At 47.7% G+C, this 19,333-nt stretch overlaps 1 protein-coding gene across 2 annotated transcripts in view; it reads left to right on the plus strand.

The window, feature by feature from the left end:
* Nucleotides 1-8,435: 8,435 nt before the first annotated feature.
* Nucleotides 8,436-19,333, plus strand: part of CAMSAP2 (calmodulin regulated spectrin associated protein family member 2) — a 97,674-nt gene continuing 86,776 nt past the window's right edge. The window contains exon 1 of one of the 2 annotated variants that reach the window (XM_070768747.1): nt 8,436-9,089. In XM_070768747.1, the coding sequence (XP_070624848.1) occupies nt 8,951-9,089 (139 nt within the window). In that variant the 5' untranslated portion in view covers nt 8,436-8,950. The remainder of the gene's footprint in view (nt 9,090-19,333) is intronic. The other variant, XM_070768748.1, reaches the window with a different exon arrangement.

Below are 19,333 nucleotides of genomic sequence, written 5' to 3' on the forward strand. Positions count from 1 at the left end.
GGCAAAGGCAGCAAGCGGGCATGGGGACGGACAGATTCCTGACCTTGAAACCAGGAGCTCGGACCTCTGAGTGTCAGCTCCGTTCTCCCCACAAAACCTCGAGCAGTTCTCTTATGGGTCTCCATTTTCCAACTGTAAAATGTGATTAATATCTCGATGACATCTATCCTACTATTAAATTCAGTAAGATGCCATCTGTGAAAGGCCTAGGACAGTCTGACACACAGTCTGAAATCATGAAAGTTCACTGGTTGTGGATATCTACTGACTCATCAAAATTCAGGTTAGGTAGATTCTCACATTCACCTGCGGGCTCAGAGTGAGAAATAACGGGAGTAGATGAGAGGGGTCCGTAGTGAGGGGCATTTGGGTTGTTCAGATGCGGGGCTTGAGAACGATGACACCGGTTAGCAGAACCTGGGAGTCAGAAGCTGAGATCCAGACTGGGAACCATCCGGTCCAGGGATGAGAGGTAAAGCCATAAAGAGATCCTTGTGTTGCCGAGGGCAGGAGTGTAGAGCAAGCAGGGGCCCGAGGATGAGTTTGACCATCTCCTCTGCTAGGCTTGGAAGGACAGCAGGGAAAACAGAGCCCGGAGCCGCTGGAACCTGAGAGATGAGACTGTCTTAGGAACAGGGGCAGTAGCAAGTGCCACGTGCCATGGGTACCAGAGAAACAGGAGCAAGGCGGTCGAGGCAGGAGCTCGAAGGACTTCGTGAGCGCAGTGCCAGTGGTTCCGGGTGGGTGGGGGGCCGAAGCTGCCTTGCAGGAAAAAGTGAAGAGGTGAGGTTAGAACAGATCACATTATATTTAAACTATTAATTTACAAATGCATTTATATTTAAATTATATTGAAAATGGATTAAGTTATATTCGGAATAGTAAATATGCATATGAATCAGAAGCTACCAAAGCGTACAAAGAGAAACCTAGCTCTCTCACGTACTCCTCCAATCTCTTGGTCAAACTTTCAGGAATATCCAGGCAGAGTCAATGAATATGTATTTTGTTTGTTTGTTTGTTTTAGACTGAGAGTTTTATTATTACTTTATGATAGTTTCACACATTTTAATAGATACTTGATTATTCATAACATAAATTTATAGTAATACATCAGGTATGTTGGCAACCCAGTCCAGTATTCTTGTCTGGAGAATTCCATGGACAGAGGAGCCTGGCAGGCTATAGTCCACGGGGTCACAAAGAGTTGGACACGACTGAGCGGCTAACACTTTCACTTTCATGTTTTTTAAACACCACCTGACACCTACTACTCTGTACCTTTTTTAAAAAAATGATTTTTTGATGTGGACCATTTTTTAAGTCTTTATTGCATTTGCTACAGTATTGCCTCTGTTTTATCTTTTGGTTTTTTGGCCCTGAGGCATGTGGGATCTTAGCTCCCCACTAGGGATCAAACACCCATTCCCTGCACTGGAAGGCGAGGTCTTAGCCACTGGACCATCAGGGAAATCTCTACACCTCTCTTTTTACTTGGCCATATGATGTCCTGGTGGCTCCCCAGGTGGCTCAGTGATAAAGAGTCCGCTTGCAATGCGGGAGACATGGGTTCAATCCTTGGGTCAGGAAGATCCTTTTGAGAAGGACATGGCAACCCACTCCAGTATTCTTGCCTGGAGAATCCCATGGATAGAGAAGCCTGGTGGGCTACAGTCCATGGGGTCACAGAGAGTTGAACACGACTGACTAAGCACACACCTGATGTCTTATAGGTCTCTCTATACGATCCCGAGGTACGTCATAATTTTTTTGATCAGCCTTCTCCTCTACTGGTAGACGTGTGGGTTGTTTCTATCAAGAACCTGATACAAAGAACAAAAACTTCATGAGTGACTTGGTAAAGTTCTAAAACTCTCGACTTTGATGACTCAAGAGGCAGAACTACTGGATTTAACCACAAACAACTGCGTCCATCCGCCTCCGGCCAGATTCTGGGACCCCATTTCCTGCTCTGCAGCCTCCCCTAGCTTTTCTGCACAACCCCATCGGAGTGCTTTCTGGAAATAAAACAGTGACTTCTGCTTTAAAGATTACAGTCCCGAATGCTAGCTCAGACTGACTAAGCCTTCAGTTACGATCTGGTAAAGTACAGAGATGTCGCCCTCCCACTGTGACAGATGGCACTGGAAGTACCTTAGAGGTTGCCTACCCCCACCTCCTCTGTTTCACAGAAGTGGAAATCTAAGAGTAGAGACGTGACCCGTATTCCTCCAACGGTCCTGGACCCCGGGGTCCCCGCTCCCAGACCATGTTCTTTCTGTTTCCTCCAGCATCCTTACCTGCCTTCAGTGATTCTAAAAGTAATGGAGGCCCTGCCTGTTCAGGAGACTCAGGTTTGACTAGGAAACACAGGACACATGTCTTAGGGATCTGGGAAACAGGAGTGCCATCCCTGAGACGCCAAGGGCCAGGCTTCACAGTTGGGTTTAGGCTCTGACGCACAGCAACACGCTGGGAGGTTCTGTGGCCTCCCTGAGTCTCAGCTGCTCCAGCTCCACACTTGGCATCAGACCACACAGGCCTTGCTGGAGTCGTTGTGAAGGTTGATGTAATCCTTATAAAACTCTGTTAGCTATGCAGAAGAAAGCCACAACTGTGTCTAGTAATGACGGAGTGCCAGCCACTCAGCCACACTCCTCCGCCCAGCTTGGTTTATCAGATGCTGCTGTGCTTCAGCCAGTTCAGCAATTACTGTCATCAGTTAGCTAAGCATTCTGTCTTACCACCCCCTGGTCATCCTTAACTCGGTTGATTCAAAGGACTTAGTCTAGTCTCTCGTGTTTCAAAATAAGATCTTTACCACTTAAGGTCTTTGTACCTTGGTTACTCCGTTTGCCGAATGAAGGAAATAGGACTATGGTGAGGATTAAGTAAGTTAATATAGGCAGAACAGGGTCTGATACACAGAAAATACTCAATAAGCATTAGTAATATTAGTGTAACTGATTGAAGGTGGATGATAGTATGTGAATACAGGCGCTCAGTTAATGAAATAACTTGCGTTCTTAACATAGTGCTCTACAGTTTCGTGTTTGTTTCCGAGGGACACGCTGATGATTTCCGGGATGAAGTAACAAGGCTTCAAGCCTACAGAGCTACAGTCACGACCACAGGAAGAGAACTGGTCCGTCCAGACTCCGAGATCTCTCAGTTTCCCATTCGAAATTTGCTTTCTGGGCTGTCCTGTTCAACGTTACAGCCTCAGCACCCACGTACTCAGTCAATACTGGCTTATGAATGAATGAAAACATTTATGCATCTAGTCAAAGACAGAGAAACGGAGGATGGCGCCAAGGAAGGAAGTCTGGCTGTCACTGTAGATTTTCCAGGAAAAAGGAGATCAAGTATAATTGCTTTACAATGTGGTATGGATTTCTGCTGTACAAGGAAGCGAATCAGCTATAAGGATACATTTATCCCCTCCCCCGTGGACCTCCCTCCCACCTCCATGCCCACCAGTCACACCCGTCATCACGGAGCACGGAGCTCCCTGTGCTCTACAGCAGTTTCCACCATCTATCTTACACATGGCAGTGTACACACGTCAATCCCAGTCTCCCAGGTCTCCCCCAGGCCCCGCGTCCACAGGTCCCTTCTCTATGTCTGCGACTCTATTCCTGCCCTGCAAATAGGTTTATCTGTATCAGTTTTCTGGATTCCACATATATGCACTAGGTTTATCTGTATCATTTTTTTAGATTCCACATATATGCGCTAATATACGATATTTGTTTTTCTCTTTCTGACTTATTTCACTCCATGTTCATCCGTGGCTCTGCAAATGACTATTTCGTTCTGTTTAGTGGTTGAGTAACACCTGTTGTAAATACGTGCCACGTCTTCCTCATCCATTCAGCTGTCTCTGGACAATTAGGCTGTCTCCATGTCCTCCTGGCTATTGCAAATGGTGCTGCAGTGAACACTGGGGTACGTGTGTTCTTTTGAATCGTGGTTTCCTCAAGGTAGCAGGTCAGCTTTTAAAAGAGAGAGGAGGAGGAAGAGACACGTAGGAAGAGTGGCACTGCTGCTCGATGAATAGATCCCAAGCCTGGAGAGAAGACATAGAGGGCTAGCTGTGCAGCGGGACAAGCTGGCCCAAAGAATCTCTGGGTTTTGTTTCTGTTTTTAATGAAGTCAGATACCTCAAGAAGGCAGCGGAGAGCATTTCTTTTTGACCGGGATACTCTGCAGAGATTTCTAGTCGTTAAAAGGGGTTATTCTACAGCTATCACAAAGAGCACCTATCACGTGTCTGTCTCCCTGAAAGCGAATCCTTCTTCTTTGTACTCAGAGTGTTTCTCTGTTAATGACAGCCTCCTCCGATGACCCCAGGTTTCACAGCCCCTGGAAGTAAAAGCTGCTCTTCGTGCAGGCATTTTATTCCCTTTCCTACGCACACTCCTCCCCAGCTGGGCTCAGAGTTGGGCCACCGCTACTAAATGCATCACCACTGAGTCAAAGGACAAGTCAGCGCAACTGTCTGTGCTGCCTTCTCTTCCTCGTCGTGTTTATTTAGGTTGACATCACTATCAATAAAATTCAGTGAGCATTTGCACAGAGCCCCCTCGTGCTCAGTCACACAGGCGGCGTCGAGCTGGTTGGGCGTGGTTTCCGGCCTGAAGCCTCTTGCATGGGCTTGCAGATGGTTTTGGAGATTGGTGAAGCGCTTTGGCATTCCTTCAACATTTGCAGGCTATGGTGGTAGTAGGTTAGTCGCTCAGTTGTGTCCAACTCTTGTGACCCCGTGCACTGATTGTAGCCCACCAAGCCCCTCTGTCCATGGGATTTCCGGGCTGTAAGTTTCTCTTAATTTGACTTGTCACTTTATGATTTGGCTAAAGGTGAACTTGAGCATATTCAATCAAACAGAAGTCTCTATGAAACCGATTCCCCTACCTGCATGTTCCTTCTGTACTTTATGCGCACTTACCTCTTTTATCACGTCATGTTATATTTATTTATGAACATGTCAGCCTCCATAATCTGGGGAGGGAGGAAAGGGGCCCAGGGAGTGGAGCCAGAAAGCTTGTGCTTGTTTTTGAAGCCAGACTCAGGTATGAATCAACCAGGAAAATCTTGCCCATGCAAGTTAATCTCTCTGACCCTCAGTCCCTATCTAGAGTTGAAAGATAATAATAATGCCTATGTCACAGCATGGATGTGAGAATGAAGGCATTTATTATATGAATGTGCTTTGTTAACTATTACCCATGTGCTGATTTTATTATCCCCCCCAAGTGATCTAGCAAAAGGCCTTGCCTATGAGAAATACCTTATTAATATTCATTAAATTATTGAAAAATGACACCAAGCACCCTGTGATGTATTATTCTTGTCGTTCACATTCCTTTTGCAGCCCACATCCTTAGCTAGGCCTATCTGTAACGCCGTCTATGTTTGGGGAGAGTATTTGTAGGAATCAAACAGGATCAAAGGGGCCTGCTTGCCAGTGAAGCTATCCTTTTGGATAGTCAGGTCCAAAGCACTCTTCCCTACCCCCTACTTCATATGTCCTGCTTCTATCTTAAAGGGCAGAAAGTACCAGAGAAGCCCTGCTAGTTAAAACGTTGTCTGTAAGGACTTTCCTGGAGGTCCAGTGGTTAAGACTCCATGCTTCCACTGCAGGGGGTGTGGGTTCCAGCCTTGATGGGGAAAGTAAGATCCTACATGCCACAAGGCCAAGAAAAAAAAAGGACCCTGGAGTAAGACAGTCCTGGGATCAAATCTTCACTTGTTGTGTGACGTGGGGTAATTTTCAAGTTTTTCTTGGCTTTCCATTTTGTGTGTGTGTGAAACAAAGATAACAAGGATTGGACAATGACTAAAATTAGATTATGCCAGCATTCCTGTCCCAAACAAAGGCAATGCCAAAGAATGTTCAAACTACTGCACAATTGCACTCATCTCACACGTTAGCAAAGTAATGCTGAAAATTCTCCAAGCTAGGCTTCAACAGTATGTGAACCAAGAATTTCCAGATGTTCAAGCTGGATTTAGAAAAGGCAGAGGAACCAGAGATCAAATTGCCAACATCTGTCACATCATAGGAAAAGCAAGAGAATTCCAGAAAAACATCTACTTATGCTTTATTGCGGAGAAGGCAATGGCACCCCACTCCAGTACTTTTGCGTGGAAAATCCCATGGACGGAGGAGCCCGGTAGGCTGGAGTCCACGGGGTCGCTAAGAGTCGGACACGACTGAGCAACTTCACTTTCACTTTTCACTTTAATGCATTGGAGAAGGAAATGGCAACCCACTCCAGTATTCTTGCTTGGAGAATCCCAGGGACGGGGAAGCCTGGTGGGCTGCCGTCTATGGGGTCGAACAGAGTCGAACACGACTGAAGCGACTTAGCAGCAGCAGCAGCAGCATGCTTTATTGACTACGCTAAAGCCTTTGACTGTGTGGATCACCACAAATTGTGGAAAATTCTTCAAGAGATGGGAATACCTGACCACCTTACCTGCCTCCTGAGAAATCTGTATGCACGTCAAAAAGCAACAGTTAGAACCGGACATGGACCAATGGACTGGGTCAAAATTGGGAAAGGAGTACGTCAAGGCTGTATATTGTCACCCTGCTTATTTAACATATACAGAGTACATAATGTGAAGTGCTGGACTGGATGAAGTCCAAGCTGGAATCAAGATTGCTGGGAGAAGTATCAATAATCTTGATATGCAGATGACACCACCCTTATGGCAGAAAGTGTAGAGGAACTAAAGAGCCTCTTGATGAAGGTGAAAGAGGAGAGTGAAAAAGCCGTCTTAAAACTCAACATTCAAAAAACAAAGATCATGGCATCCAGTCCCATCACTTCATGGCTGATAGAGGGGAAACAATGGAAACAGGGACAGACTTTATTTTCTTGGGCTCCAAAATCACTGCAGATGGTGACTGTAGCCATGAAATTAAAAGACACTTGCTCCTTGGAAGAAAAGCTATGACCAACCTAGACAGCATATTAAAAAGCAGAGAGTTGACTTTGCTGTTAAAGATCTATCTAGTCAAAGCTATGGTCTTTCCAGTAGTCATGTATGGATGTGAGGGTCGGACCATAAAGAAATTTGAGCCCGGAAGCTCGGAAGAATTGATGTTTTTGAACTGTGTGGTGCTGGAGAAGACTCTTGAGAGTCCCCTGGACTGCAAGATCAAACCAGTCCATCCTTAAGGAAATCAGTCCTGAGTATTCATTGGACGGACTGATGCTGAAGCTGAAGCTCCAATACTTTGGCCTGAGGCAAAGAACCGACTCATTAGAGAAGACCCTGATGCTGGGAAAGATTGAAGGAGGGAGAAGAAGAGGACGACAGAGGATGAGATGGTAGGATGGCATCACCGACTCAATGGACATGAGTTAGAGTAAACTCTGGGAGTTGGTGATGGACAGGGAGGCCTGGGGTGTGGCAGCCCACGGGGTCGCAAAGAGTCAGCCACCACTGAGCAACTGAATTGAACTGAAAATTAAATAACGTTCTGAAAGGAGATATTGCGAGAAATGAAGAATTAAAGCAGACCAACAAGCGTGAACACTACTTGAGCAACTCCTATGGGCTGGGCCCCACGCGCGTGGAGAGACAGACGCTGTCACCGGCGGGAAAGAGACGACTGTGTGTAGGGGCCGGTGCGGAGACGACAAGAACACGGCGCTGGGTGTGTGTCGGGGGAGCCAGGGGAGCGCCCGCCTGACGGCCCCGTCCGGGAGGGCTTCCAGCAGGAGGTGATTCCCGTGAGAGACGGGCGGGTCGTGTGGGTGTGAGCCGAGGCGCCGGAAGGAGCACAGAGAGCCGGGAGGCAGACCTCTGACAGGAGCCCGTTCTTGTCTGACAAGATGGAGCCACGAGGGTTTGCGGACGCCAGCCTCGCGCTCGCAGGAACTGACACGCCGGGTCCTGACGCGCCGAGGCTGCGCCCCTCCGAGGGAGGCCGCTGAAGCGGAGAGACCCGAGGCCTCGACCCGGGTCAAGCGCCCAGTCACCCCACTTGAGCTCTGTACCTTTGCGGCCCGCCAGCGATGACACCCACCCCCAGGGTCACCTCGAGGACGAGACGGGACGCAAAGTGTGCGTCCCCGAACAAGTACTTCAATAAACATCAGCTCTCTGTGCCTCAGCACCGGCTCGCGAAAGCCCGAAAGCCCCAGCCAGGCCCGCATCCCCGCTTCCCCCCTCCCGCGCCAGCAGGGCCAGCGGCCGCCGCGCGCCGGGCCCGGACGCCTGGACGCGCACTGGCGAGGCCCGCCGCGCGGCCGCGCCCACCGCGCATGCTCCGCGGGTCGCCGGGACCCGGCCGGGCGGCGGGCGGGGCGGGCCGGCGCGAGGGCGCATGCGCAGACGGCGCCGCCGCGCGGTCTCAGTGCGGCAGCCGGAAAAAACCGCAGCGGCGGCGGCTGAGGCGGCGAGCGCGCGGGCGGCCGCAGGCGGAGCGCGGGCCGGGGCTGGCCGGGCGGGGCCCGAGCGGCGGGCTGACGGCGTCCGCGCGGCGGCGGAGGGCGAGCGCGACGAGGGGCGACTGCCGGCGCCGCAGGGACTTTGACGTTCTCGGCTCCGTCAGCGCCGGGCGGGGGCCGCCCGACTCCCCCGACCGCGTCGCTCCGGCGAGGCCCCGGGGCTCCGACCGGCGGGGCGCCCCTCGGCGGGCCGTGCGCGGAGGGCGGCGCGATGGCTGGACGGCCCCCGCGACGTGACCGCTGAGGACGCCCCCGCCGCGCCCGGGCCCCGCCGCGCCGAGACAAAGGGGAGGCGCCCGCACGCGCGTTCGCGGGAGGCTCGCGGGGCGGCCGGACGCGGCGTCGCCTCGCCCCGGGCCGGGCGCGGGGCCTGCCCGATGCTCTGAGGGGCCCGGGGACTTCGGCCGGGACCCCGACCCCCCGGCCCCGCGGCCGGCCGCGCCATGTGAAGGGTGGGCCGGCGCCCGGAGCGCGTGAGGATGGGGGATGCCGCGGACCCCCGGGACGGGAGGAGGACGTTCATTGTTCCGGCCATCAAGCCCTTCGACCACTACGACTTCTCCAGAGCCAAAATCGCCTGCAATCTGGCCTGGCTGGTGGCCAAGGCCTTCGGGACAGGTAGGCGGTGGCCGCCCCATGCCTCCCTCCCCCGCAGCTGCGCGCATCCAGGTTTTGTTTCCGTCCTCTGGTCCCCCCCTCCCCGCCTGGCTCGGCGCACAGGCTCGGGGACGCGATGGGCGATGCGAGGAGGAGAAAGGGGGGGTAGCGCGGGCTTGCTCTTCAGTCAAGAGCCTCCGGTTTGGGCAGGTGGGATGCGCCAGATTTCTTTCATTGGATAGCAGAAGCGGGTGTTTGTTGTCCCCCCCCCCCCCCCCCCCCGCCAGTGACCAATTTTGTCACGTTTTTACACGAGGTGGTTTTAATTTGTGGTATTTTCCTCATTGTGCTGCATTCATTTCCCCCGCAGTCATAGCTGTGATTACAGCGCCGAGAAATCTGAGTTGGTTTCGTTATTATTGGAAGGAGGTGGCTTGGCGCACAGACTACGTTGATTCTGACATTTGTAACCATGGCTGCGAGTCAGGCTCCGTGGGCTGTACGGCGGCCCCGGCCGAGTGCAGGTTTTTAGTTTTTGTGGTCCTTCTTTAAGCCTGTGTCCTCCGTACACGGTCCAGGCTCTGTTAGACCAGTTATTTAAACCCAGTATTTAGCTTGCTGACTGTCACGTACTGTTTTCATTTCGTGTTCAGACACATTCCTTTTCCCAAACATTTTGGTTTCATAAATTAAAAGAAACAACAACTCCCTACTGTGGGATTTAAAAAGAATTTTTTTTTAATAGAGTTTTTTGAGGGCATGTGCTGTTGACACAAACTGTATAGCGCAGTGGAAGTCAGACACTCCCGCCTTAACCCAGTCTTTGCAAAATAACAGGAAAAGGGCCTCCCGTGTAATTCCTTGGCTGGTGCTTTAGGAGCCCCTGTTGTGGAGCTCTGAAAGATATAGCTTTTCACTCGGAGATTTTTCCATGAAGGTGGTGTCGTCTGATAGCTTTGAGTCATTCTGTAAGATTTCTGTGCCCTAGTTAATAAATTTTGGATATGTAAAATATCTTTTGAAAAGTTTCTTAATATACAGACTTTTCTCCAGATGTTAAATACAGGTTTTTGTTTTTTTGGTTTTTTTGAGGGGAAGAGGATGGCTTATTTCCAGTTTTAGGATCATGAAAATATGTGGGTAAATGGTTTAATTCATTCTTAACTGTTCAAACATACACAGCTGAATACATACACAGGCGACTAGCAGGACTGCATATTTAGTTAACTAGCGAATGAATCTCAGCGTTTAGAAAATTATTTAAATTACTTTTGAGGGAAACTTCATCTTACCGGGATTTGATGTTTATGACAGCTTTTGTTTTATTTGAATTCTAATGCTTTGTATTGAAGTAGAAAGACTTTAAAGGTTTTAAAACTGGCATCAGGAGTCAATATAATAAAAAATTTACTTTGAAATAATTTAGATCTTAGAGATTTTGTTGAAACTGAATGTGTAGAGTAACACCTGGGAGGAAACACAAAGTGTTAGAGTATTTTTGTTTCCTGAAGCTAATACCCATTTAGAGGAGAAATGGAAGCTATCTAAGTGTTTAGAAAAGATGGAGAAAGAGAAATATTTCCACCGCTGTGGAAAAGCGGTGTGTACAAAATGGAATGCAGAGGGGATAGCAAAAATATTTTCTTTCCTCCTGAAACTGGGAAGAATCTTGTAGTACAGCTGTCCATGTTGCCCTGGATTCATGAGGATTCCTGACCAGAAAAAGGCCTGCTCTCTGGGTGCATGTCAGGCAGGTTTACTAGATCCTGGACCTCTTGAGGAGCAGGCGTTGAACCTGCTTGGAGGAGAAGAGAAGAGGAAGAAGCAGAGCACCCGTGGAATGTGTTGTGTGCAGGAGGTGTGTGAGATGCTGTGCATTCTGTTGTACGCTCAGGGCCCACAGCAGCTCTGTGATGTAGGTAAAAATGCAAGGTCCCCAGTGGAGAGAGAGGTTAAACAGCTTCCCCATGGTCACACTTTGAGTAAGGGCAGGCATAAGCTTTGACTTGAGTGTCTGACTCTAAAGGGTTGGGTGTGGGTGGAACAGGCACACCTCTTCTGTGTCTGATGCTTCAAACACACTGCTCTGTAAGTCCCACAGCATCCCTCTAGAAGGATAGTGTTCTCGTTTCACAGATGAGGGAACGAGCTCAGACCCGTTCGCTCAAGATTAAACATCTGGCAGGTCCTGCAAGCCTTTCCTCCTTCCGCCACTTTGCAGAGTAAGCCTCTTATCTGCCAGGTGTGCAAAATGTCCATATAGTACACGTTGAAAGTCTTATTTACTTATTTGTTTTCTTTAAATAACGGCAGATATTACTCTCAGATGGTTTAGATGAATGATGTTGGCACTTATATTTGTCTTGGCAGCGATTGGCATGGATAAAAGTCATATTCAAAATGCAATGAAAAACAAGCTTAAAAACACCATGAGAAAGTCCCTTAGTGAGGAGAAATCAGTGTATTATTATGAGGGTTATGTATGTACGTTTTGTTTATTCTTATTCAACAGTCTTTCAAAGTATAAATTTATATGGGGTGAGTAGAAAAAAGGTAAGGTTTCATTTCTTTGGATATAATTTTCTGCATTTGCTGCAGACACTGTTTTATGACACGTGTTAGTAGACAGCATATTTCAGAGGTATTGCCTAGTGGTATTCAGTGAATCATTCAAAACACTAGCTCTCTTTTAAGTTATGACTTATGAACATTCCTTCTTTAATGATGGCATGTAGGATTCTCAGGTCCTGATTTAGTCTTTTTCTGTGAGAAACTTTCTAACTTTTGACATATTAAATTTTAGAGCTATATATCAGAAAACTCATTTAAGATGATAGCTGGAAATCAATTGTGGGCATAGAATGAAGTTATTGAACTTTAAAAATAAATAAAGCACTGGCATTGTAATACCTAGAAAGCAGATGGAGTATTTACTTAATTTGAGATTGAAATCATACTCTTTTTCTTTACACTGAAAATGTTCCAAATAACCCAAATCTTAATAGTTTATTTTGTGGGAGGAGGCAGATACAACTTCGATCAAATGAAAAATAAGTTTGTTTAGGTGAATTTTAGTAAACAGGTAAGATGCTCTAATTACTTTAAGCAAATTGCAGAAGGGAAAGTTGAACTGTGCTGTGTCTGGTGTATTTGAATAGCTTCACCCATTTATGCAATGGTATAACTTTGCTTTAAGTTCGCAAAGTTCTCACATTTGGAGTTCTTTTTTCTTGATCGTGTAACCTGGGCAATGGCAGTGAAAATGCCTCTTCTTTACCCTAACACTAGAGTCCTAACCACTGGACCACCCGGGAATTGCCAGCATTTGTTCTTCACTTGGCATTGAGACCCACTTCCTGGTGTTGCTTTATCGTTTCAACCTCATCAACTGTCTTCCTCCCTTTCGTACCATGTAGTGTGTGGTATGAACTACAGAATATATATATAGCAGAGTATAAAATCATCTGCTCTTATGTGTGTGTGCTAAGTCACTTCAGTCATGTCCAACTCTTTGTGACCCCATGGACTGTAGCCCACCAGGCTCCTCTGTCTATGGGATTCTCCAGGCAAGAATACCGGAATGGGTTGCCATGCCCTCTTCCTGACCCAGGGGTCGAACCTGCATCTCTTAGGTCTCTTTCATTGACAGCCAGGTTCTTTACCACTAATGCCACCTGGGAAGCCCATCTGCTATTATCAGTTTAGTTCAGTTGCTTATTCACGTCCAACTCTTTGTGACCCCATGGACTGCAGCAACGCCAGGCCTCACCAACTCCCGGAGCTTGCCCAAACTCATGTCCATTGAGTTGGTGATGCCATCCAACCATCTCATCCTGTCGTCCCCTTCTCCTCCTGCCTTCAATCTTTCCCAGCATCAGGGTCTTTTCTAATGAGTCAGTTCTTCGCATCAGGTGGCCAAAGTATTGTAGATTCAGCATCAGTCCTTCCAGTGAAAATTCAGGGCTGATTTCCTTTAGGATTGACTGGTTGGATCTCCTTGCAGTCCAAGGGACTCTCAAGAGTCTTCTCCAACATCACAGTTCAAACACATCAATTCTTTTGCGCTCAGCTTTCTTTATGGTCCAAATCTCACATCCATACGTTACTACTGGAAAAATCATAGATGGTGCATTGACTAGATGGACCTTTGTTGGCAAAGTAATGTCTCTGCTTTTTAATATGCTATTTATCTGCTATTTTTATTTAATATGCTTTTTTTATCTGATACTATAAATACTCCTTATTATGCTTCTTTGTGTATCCCAATACATTTTGTCAAAATCCTGCATGAGACCCGACTCTCATGCACGTGTGAAGTTGTGCTCTCAGTGGCCAGCACTGTGGTGAAGGGAGCCTGGAGCAGAGAGGCCGGTTTGGGAAGTTCTCACAGGAGTCTGGGCATGAGGTCGTGAGAGCTGAGGTGGCAGCATGGAAACGCCGGTAATGTTTATTGAGTTCTTCCTGTGTGTCAGTCTCTTTCTGTGTTCCATCTCATTTTGGTCCTCATAACAGCCTTGAGAGGTGGAGCTGTGCAGGGTCGCTGATGAGGAAATGAGGCCCAGGGGTTCAGGGCCTCGCCCCACACCACCCCGCATACGACCGTGTGTTCTGTGCCTGTTTTCAGCTGCCCTCTCTACCACTGTCCTGTATGGGTAGGAGTCGGATTAATGGAAAAGAGGCAAAGGTAGCAAAAACACTGCTGAGACCTAGTCCCTGGTGTTTCTAAAGGGCTGAATTTGGAATGCCTGGGAAGGGGGCGAGGTCACTTGAGGTTGTAAGGAGAACCGGGTTACTTGAGCTTTGCTGTCGGAGACTGAGAGGGTGAGTCAGGTGCCATTGGCTGAGCGGGGAGCGGCCAGTGGGAAGGGGAAGTCAGCTTTGTTCTGGGGAACCTTGAACTTAATGTGTTGGCCAACATGTTATCTGAGAAATCCAATAAGGTAGGCAGCTGTAAATGTGGGTATGGAGGAGGGTTGACCAGGCGAGGCTACAAAATAGCAATTTGGGAATCTTCTGTGTATGAAGTGTCATTGAACTGGGAAGGAGATGAAACATAGAGGGAGAGAAGATTTGAGACAGAATCTAGGGTAGTGAACACTGAGAATAGTTTCGGGAGGAGGCTGAGGAAGAGAAGTCGGAATTAGAGCAATCCAAGTTAGGGGGAGAATTAAGAAAGTGTGAAAACACTGAGGCCCTGGAAGGGGAAATTTTCCAGTGGTGGTCTTCTTAGCTGGGTCAGAGGCTGCAGGTGTATAAACTGGGCCCGTCTTCTGAGAGCTTGTGCTCTAGTACAGAGGTATGGTCAGTGTGTAACCGTAGCAGAGTTCAGGCGAAATCCTGGAGCTGCGTAACTGGCCAGTGCCCTGGAGAACGGAAGGAGCTGGGGGCGCTGTGGAGGGCACTGGCATTCCCAGCGGTCTGTGAAGAAAGCCGGGGCAGTGGAGATGGTGGGGACCAGGGAGGGGGGCCGGCCGAGTGGAGAGTAGGCGTGGCAGGCGGAGCCCACCGTGCATGTGCAGGCAGGGAGCCCAGAGCCGGGGTGTCAGTGCAGCAACAGAGACCTGAGCTTGCAGGAGGCCTCTGTGCTGAGTGCAGGAGATCCAGCTTGAAAGGTAAGGTGGGATTGCTCGAGAGGCCACATTAAGGACTTTGGTATTTATTTAGTAGATAAGTAAATTATCCTAGGCATGTTAGATTTTTTAAGAAAGCCACTATAGTTTATTGAACACATACTTTGTGTCAGGTATAGTTCTGAGCATTTTATACGCATTATTTTTTTAATTCTGAGAACGACCCTATTAAGTAGATACTGTGTTTCTTCATTTACAACTGTGAGGCAGGGGTCCCTGCTGCAGCACAGCTGGATGGAGCCTTCCTTGTTGTGGGCAGCAGCCTGTGCGTCATAGGAGTTCAGCAGACCCACTCCCAGCTCACTCCTTCAAACTACTTTCTAGCTCTAAAATGGGGAGTACGAACAATTTTTAAGTACTTTAGGCTCTTGAAATAAAATATATCTGAAATGGCATTTGTCCTCAGCAAAGGAAAGCTTCAAAGTAGACGGTTTCACTTTTTTTCTGCTGGCATTTTACCACTTCTTTCAAGATTCTCTCTCAGCTTCTTGTTTTCCATTCTCTCTCATTTTTTTTTTAAATGACATTCAAATTACGAGATTGCTGACTTGTACATTTTTCCCTGATTGGTGCATTTTGTAGAATTTTGTATTTTAACAGGTTCTGAACAGCAGAACTGTCCTTTTTTTTTTTTTTTTTAAAAGCTATCTCCACTTTCTTTTATGGGTTTTAGAGGGCTTGACTGTAAGTCCTTGAAATTTTACTTTTGATACCTCATATTTTTTGAAGAGGTGAGACAGGCAGAGATTCACGAGTCCAGAGGTACAGAAGGCAGATTTAGTGGGAAGTCAGCTGGACACAGGGAAGGAAAGATGATATTGTGGGGAGTGTTAAGAGAGATTTTTCTTTTTTTTTTACTTAGGAATGGCCCCTACTCCAGGGTCCTCTCATGTCCCACACAGGCCGGGGCTCTTCCCAGCATCACAGAAAGTGCTCTGCTCTTCTCTTACACCCTTCTTTCTCTTTAAACAGACAAAGCTGCTCAATGAGAGGAGATCTCAGGTATATACATCAGCAGGAAACTTCCATGTACTCTTTACCCAACCTCCACAGTCAGCAGCTCATGGCCAACCTTGATTTATCTGTCCCCTTGCCCGTCTTTTGAAGCAAATCCCTGCCATCCAGTCATTTCATCAATAAATGTACGAGTGTCTCCAGAAGTCGGGGCTCCCTTTCTTTTTTTATTGGCGTTGAGTTGCTTGGCAGTGCTGCGTTGGTTCCTGCTATGCACAGAGCACTGAGCAGAGCTCCCCGTGCTCACAGCAGGCCTCAGTGGTTACCTGTTTCACGCGTGGTACCCACAGTGTGTGTGTGTCCACCCCAGTCTCCCCGTTCGTCCACCCCTCCCCTCCCGTCCTCAGTGCCCTTGTTTTGTCTCTATGTCTGTGTGTCTGTTTCTCTTTGCAAATAGGTTCACCTGTACCGTTTTTCTGGATTCCATATATGTGCGTTACAGTACAATATTTTTCTCTTTCTGACTTACTTCACTCTGTGTGATGGTCTCTAGGTCCATCCATGTCTCTGCAAAGACACAATTTCATTCCTTTCTATGGATGAGTCATACTCCCTGGGATATATGTGCCACATCTTCTTAATCCGTTCCTCTGTCAGCGGACACCTAGGCTGCTTCCACATCTTGGCCGTTGTGAGTAGTGCAGCCGTGAGCACTGGGGTGCGCGTGTCCCCCGTTATCGAGGGGCTCCCTTTTTAAATGTGACTGAAGTCCCGCCATCATCACACCGCTCTACCTCGCCCTCATGTTTTCACTCTTTGTCTTCCAGTTCATTTGCTCCAGTCAGTATCGAATTAGGGCCATCTTTACAATTTTGTCTCTCTCTCTCTTCCCTTTTTTTTTTTGGCCCCCTGTATTTCTTATATACTGACAGCTAAATTTAGAGAATTAAATGGATTCATGTTTGATTTTTTTTTTTTTGGCATGCTTCATAGATTTTGTACTTCCACCAGGAGGCACTTAATGTCTCGTTATTTCTCTTTCTGCCATGACTTCTTCATTTGTTACTTGGAATATTCTTCCCTGAATTAAGTGTCTGGGTACCCTGGGGGAAATGTCCTCGATGAACCCTAGCCTCCAAGTGCACTGCCAGGCACCCACCCCAGAGGTCATGGAGCAGAAAAGCTCACAAACCAGGTCAGAGTGCTTATGTCACATGGTTTGTTAAATCAGTCGACAGAAGTGAGGGGAGAGGTGGGGTGGGTTGACACGTGTAGGACAAAGTGAACCCCCTGCGCTTCGTCCTGAGCTTCGTCCACCACTTTCTGCTATAGCAGCCTCACCTACAGATGGTGTGCTCACACCAGTCGGAGCCGAGGTTGGAACACGGAGGCCCACAGTGACGCAGGCCACACGCTCGCTCCATCAGGGAGGCAAGGGACAGCATGCCTGCCACAGCTTCCCCACGCGTCAGGCATGTCGGGAAGCCTGCTGAATCGGAGTGGGTCTCATGCCTCTAGGGCAGAGAATGCATAGGCCAGAGTGAGTATCACCAATGGGTGGCTCGCTTAAGCATTCAGACTATGAAGTGTTCGTGTATATGTAGTGTTCACTGCCTGTTGTTTGTTTAGTCTCATGCATATTTAATTATCATAAATATTTATGGAATTCCAGCTGAGCTATTTAAAATCCTAAAAGATGATGCTGTTAAAGTACTGCACTGAGTATGCCAGCAAATTTGGAAAACTCATCAGTGGCCACAGGACTGGAGAAGGTCACTTTTCATTTTAGGCCCGAAGAAGGGCGAGACCAAAGAGCGTTCACACGATGGTACGGTTGCACACATTTCACATGCTAGAGCACTCAGAATCCCTCACACTAGGCTTCAGCAGTGCCTGAGCCAAGAACTTCGAAATGGACAAGCTGGGTTTAGAAGAGACAGAGGAACCAGAAATCAAATTGGCAACATCCGTTGGATCACAGAGAAAGCAAGGGAGTTCCAGAAAAACATCTGCTTCATTGAAAATTCTTAAAGAGTTGGGAATACCAGACCACCTTACCTGCCTCCTGAGAAACCTGTATGTGGCTCAAGAAGCAACAGATAGAACCAGACATGGAACAACTGACTGGTTCCAAAGTGGGAAAGGAGTACGTCAAGGCTGTATATTGTCACCCTGCTTATTTAACTTATATGCAGAATACATCATGCAAAATGCCAGGCTGGGTGAATCATGAGCTGAAATCAAGATTTCTGGGAGAAATATCAAAAACGTCAGATACACAGATGATACTACCTTAATGGCAAAAAGTGAAGAGGAACTAAAGACCCTCTTGATGAGGGTGAAAGAGGAAAGTGAGAAAGCTGGCTTAAAACTCAACATTTAAAAAACTAAGATCATGGCATATGGTCCCATCACTTCATGGCAAATAGAAGAGGAAAAAGTGGAAACAGTCACAGACTTTATTTTCTTGGACTTTAGAATCACTGTGGATGGTGACTGCAGCTATGAAATTAAAAAAGACACTTGCTGCTTGGAAGGGAAGCTATGACAAACCTAGACAGCGTATTAAAAAGCAGAGACATCACTTTGCTGACCAAAATACATACACTTCAAAGCTGTAATTTTTGCAGTAGTCATGTACGGATGTGAGAGTTGGACCATAAAGAAGGCTGAGCACTGAACAATTGATGCTTTTGAACTGTGGTGTTGGAGAAGACTCTTGACAGTCCCTTCGACAGTAAGGAGATCAAACCAGTCAATCCTAAAGCAAATCAGTCCTGAATATTCATTGGAAGGACTGATGCTAAAGCTTAAGATGAAATACTCTGGCCACCTGATGCAAAGACCTGACTCATTGGAAAAGACCCTCATGCTGAGAAAAAGTGAAGGCAGAAGAGGGCGGCAGAGGGATGAGATGGTTGGATGGCATCACTGACTCGATGGGCATGAGTTTGAGCAAACTCAGGGAGGCAGTGAAGGACAGGGAAGCCTAGTGTGCTGTAGTCCACAGGGTCAGAAAGCATCGGACACGACTGAGCGACTGAACAACAGCATTGCCTTTCTGTGTGCATATGCTGCTCACCACTTACCTTTACGCGATACATTCCTTGAGTTCTGTCTATGGCTAACAGACTTTTTATTTCCTAGTAGTTACCTATACTTCAAATATCTTTAAAGTTTTCGCATCTATCTTACAAACCTATGCATTTTTTTTAGTAGAACCGAATAGTCTTTAAAGTAAAAGTGCATTTTCTAAGGTAAAGGAGAGACAGGAAAACTGCTCTGTTTTTGCCGCTTACTGAGGGGAAATTGGACCAAAGTGATGGGTCAGTGGCCCCTGAGAATCTGGAAGGGAGTGAAGAGTAGGGAGAAAGAGCACTTTGAGCTGTGGTGACCGGGGTGTCAGAGGCTGTGCAGGGGACAGGAGCGTGGTCCCGAGGCTGCGTGGCCAGCAGAGGCACTGTGTGATCCAGGGATGCAGGCAAGCCTAGGCCACTTTCCTGGGGGTCAGAGGAAGGCGCTGAGTCCTTGAAGAAATTGGACATCATCGAAAGCCCTGAGGCTTGGTGTGGTGTGTCACCTGATCAAGTTTGCCCACGGGAAAGAAGCAGACTCTGGCTACAGTAGAGAATGGCTTGGAGCAGGGCAAGAGTGAACATTGCAGAGACAAATGTCGGAGAG

Source organism: Bos indicus, chromosome 16 (assembly GCF_029378745.1).
Source record: "Bos indicus isolate NIAB-ARS_2022 breed Sahiwal x Tharparkar chromosome 16, NIAB-ARS_B.indTharparkar_mat_pri_1.0, whole genome shotgun sequence".
In the NCBI taxonomy this organism is placed as follows: domain Eukaryota; kingdom Metazoa; phylum Chordata; class Mammalia; order Artiodactyla; family Bovidae; genus Bos; species Bos indicus.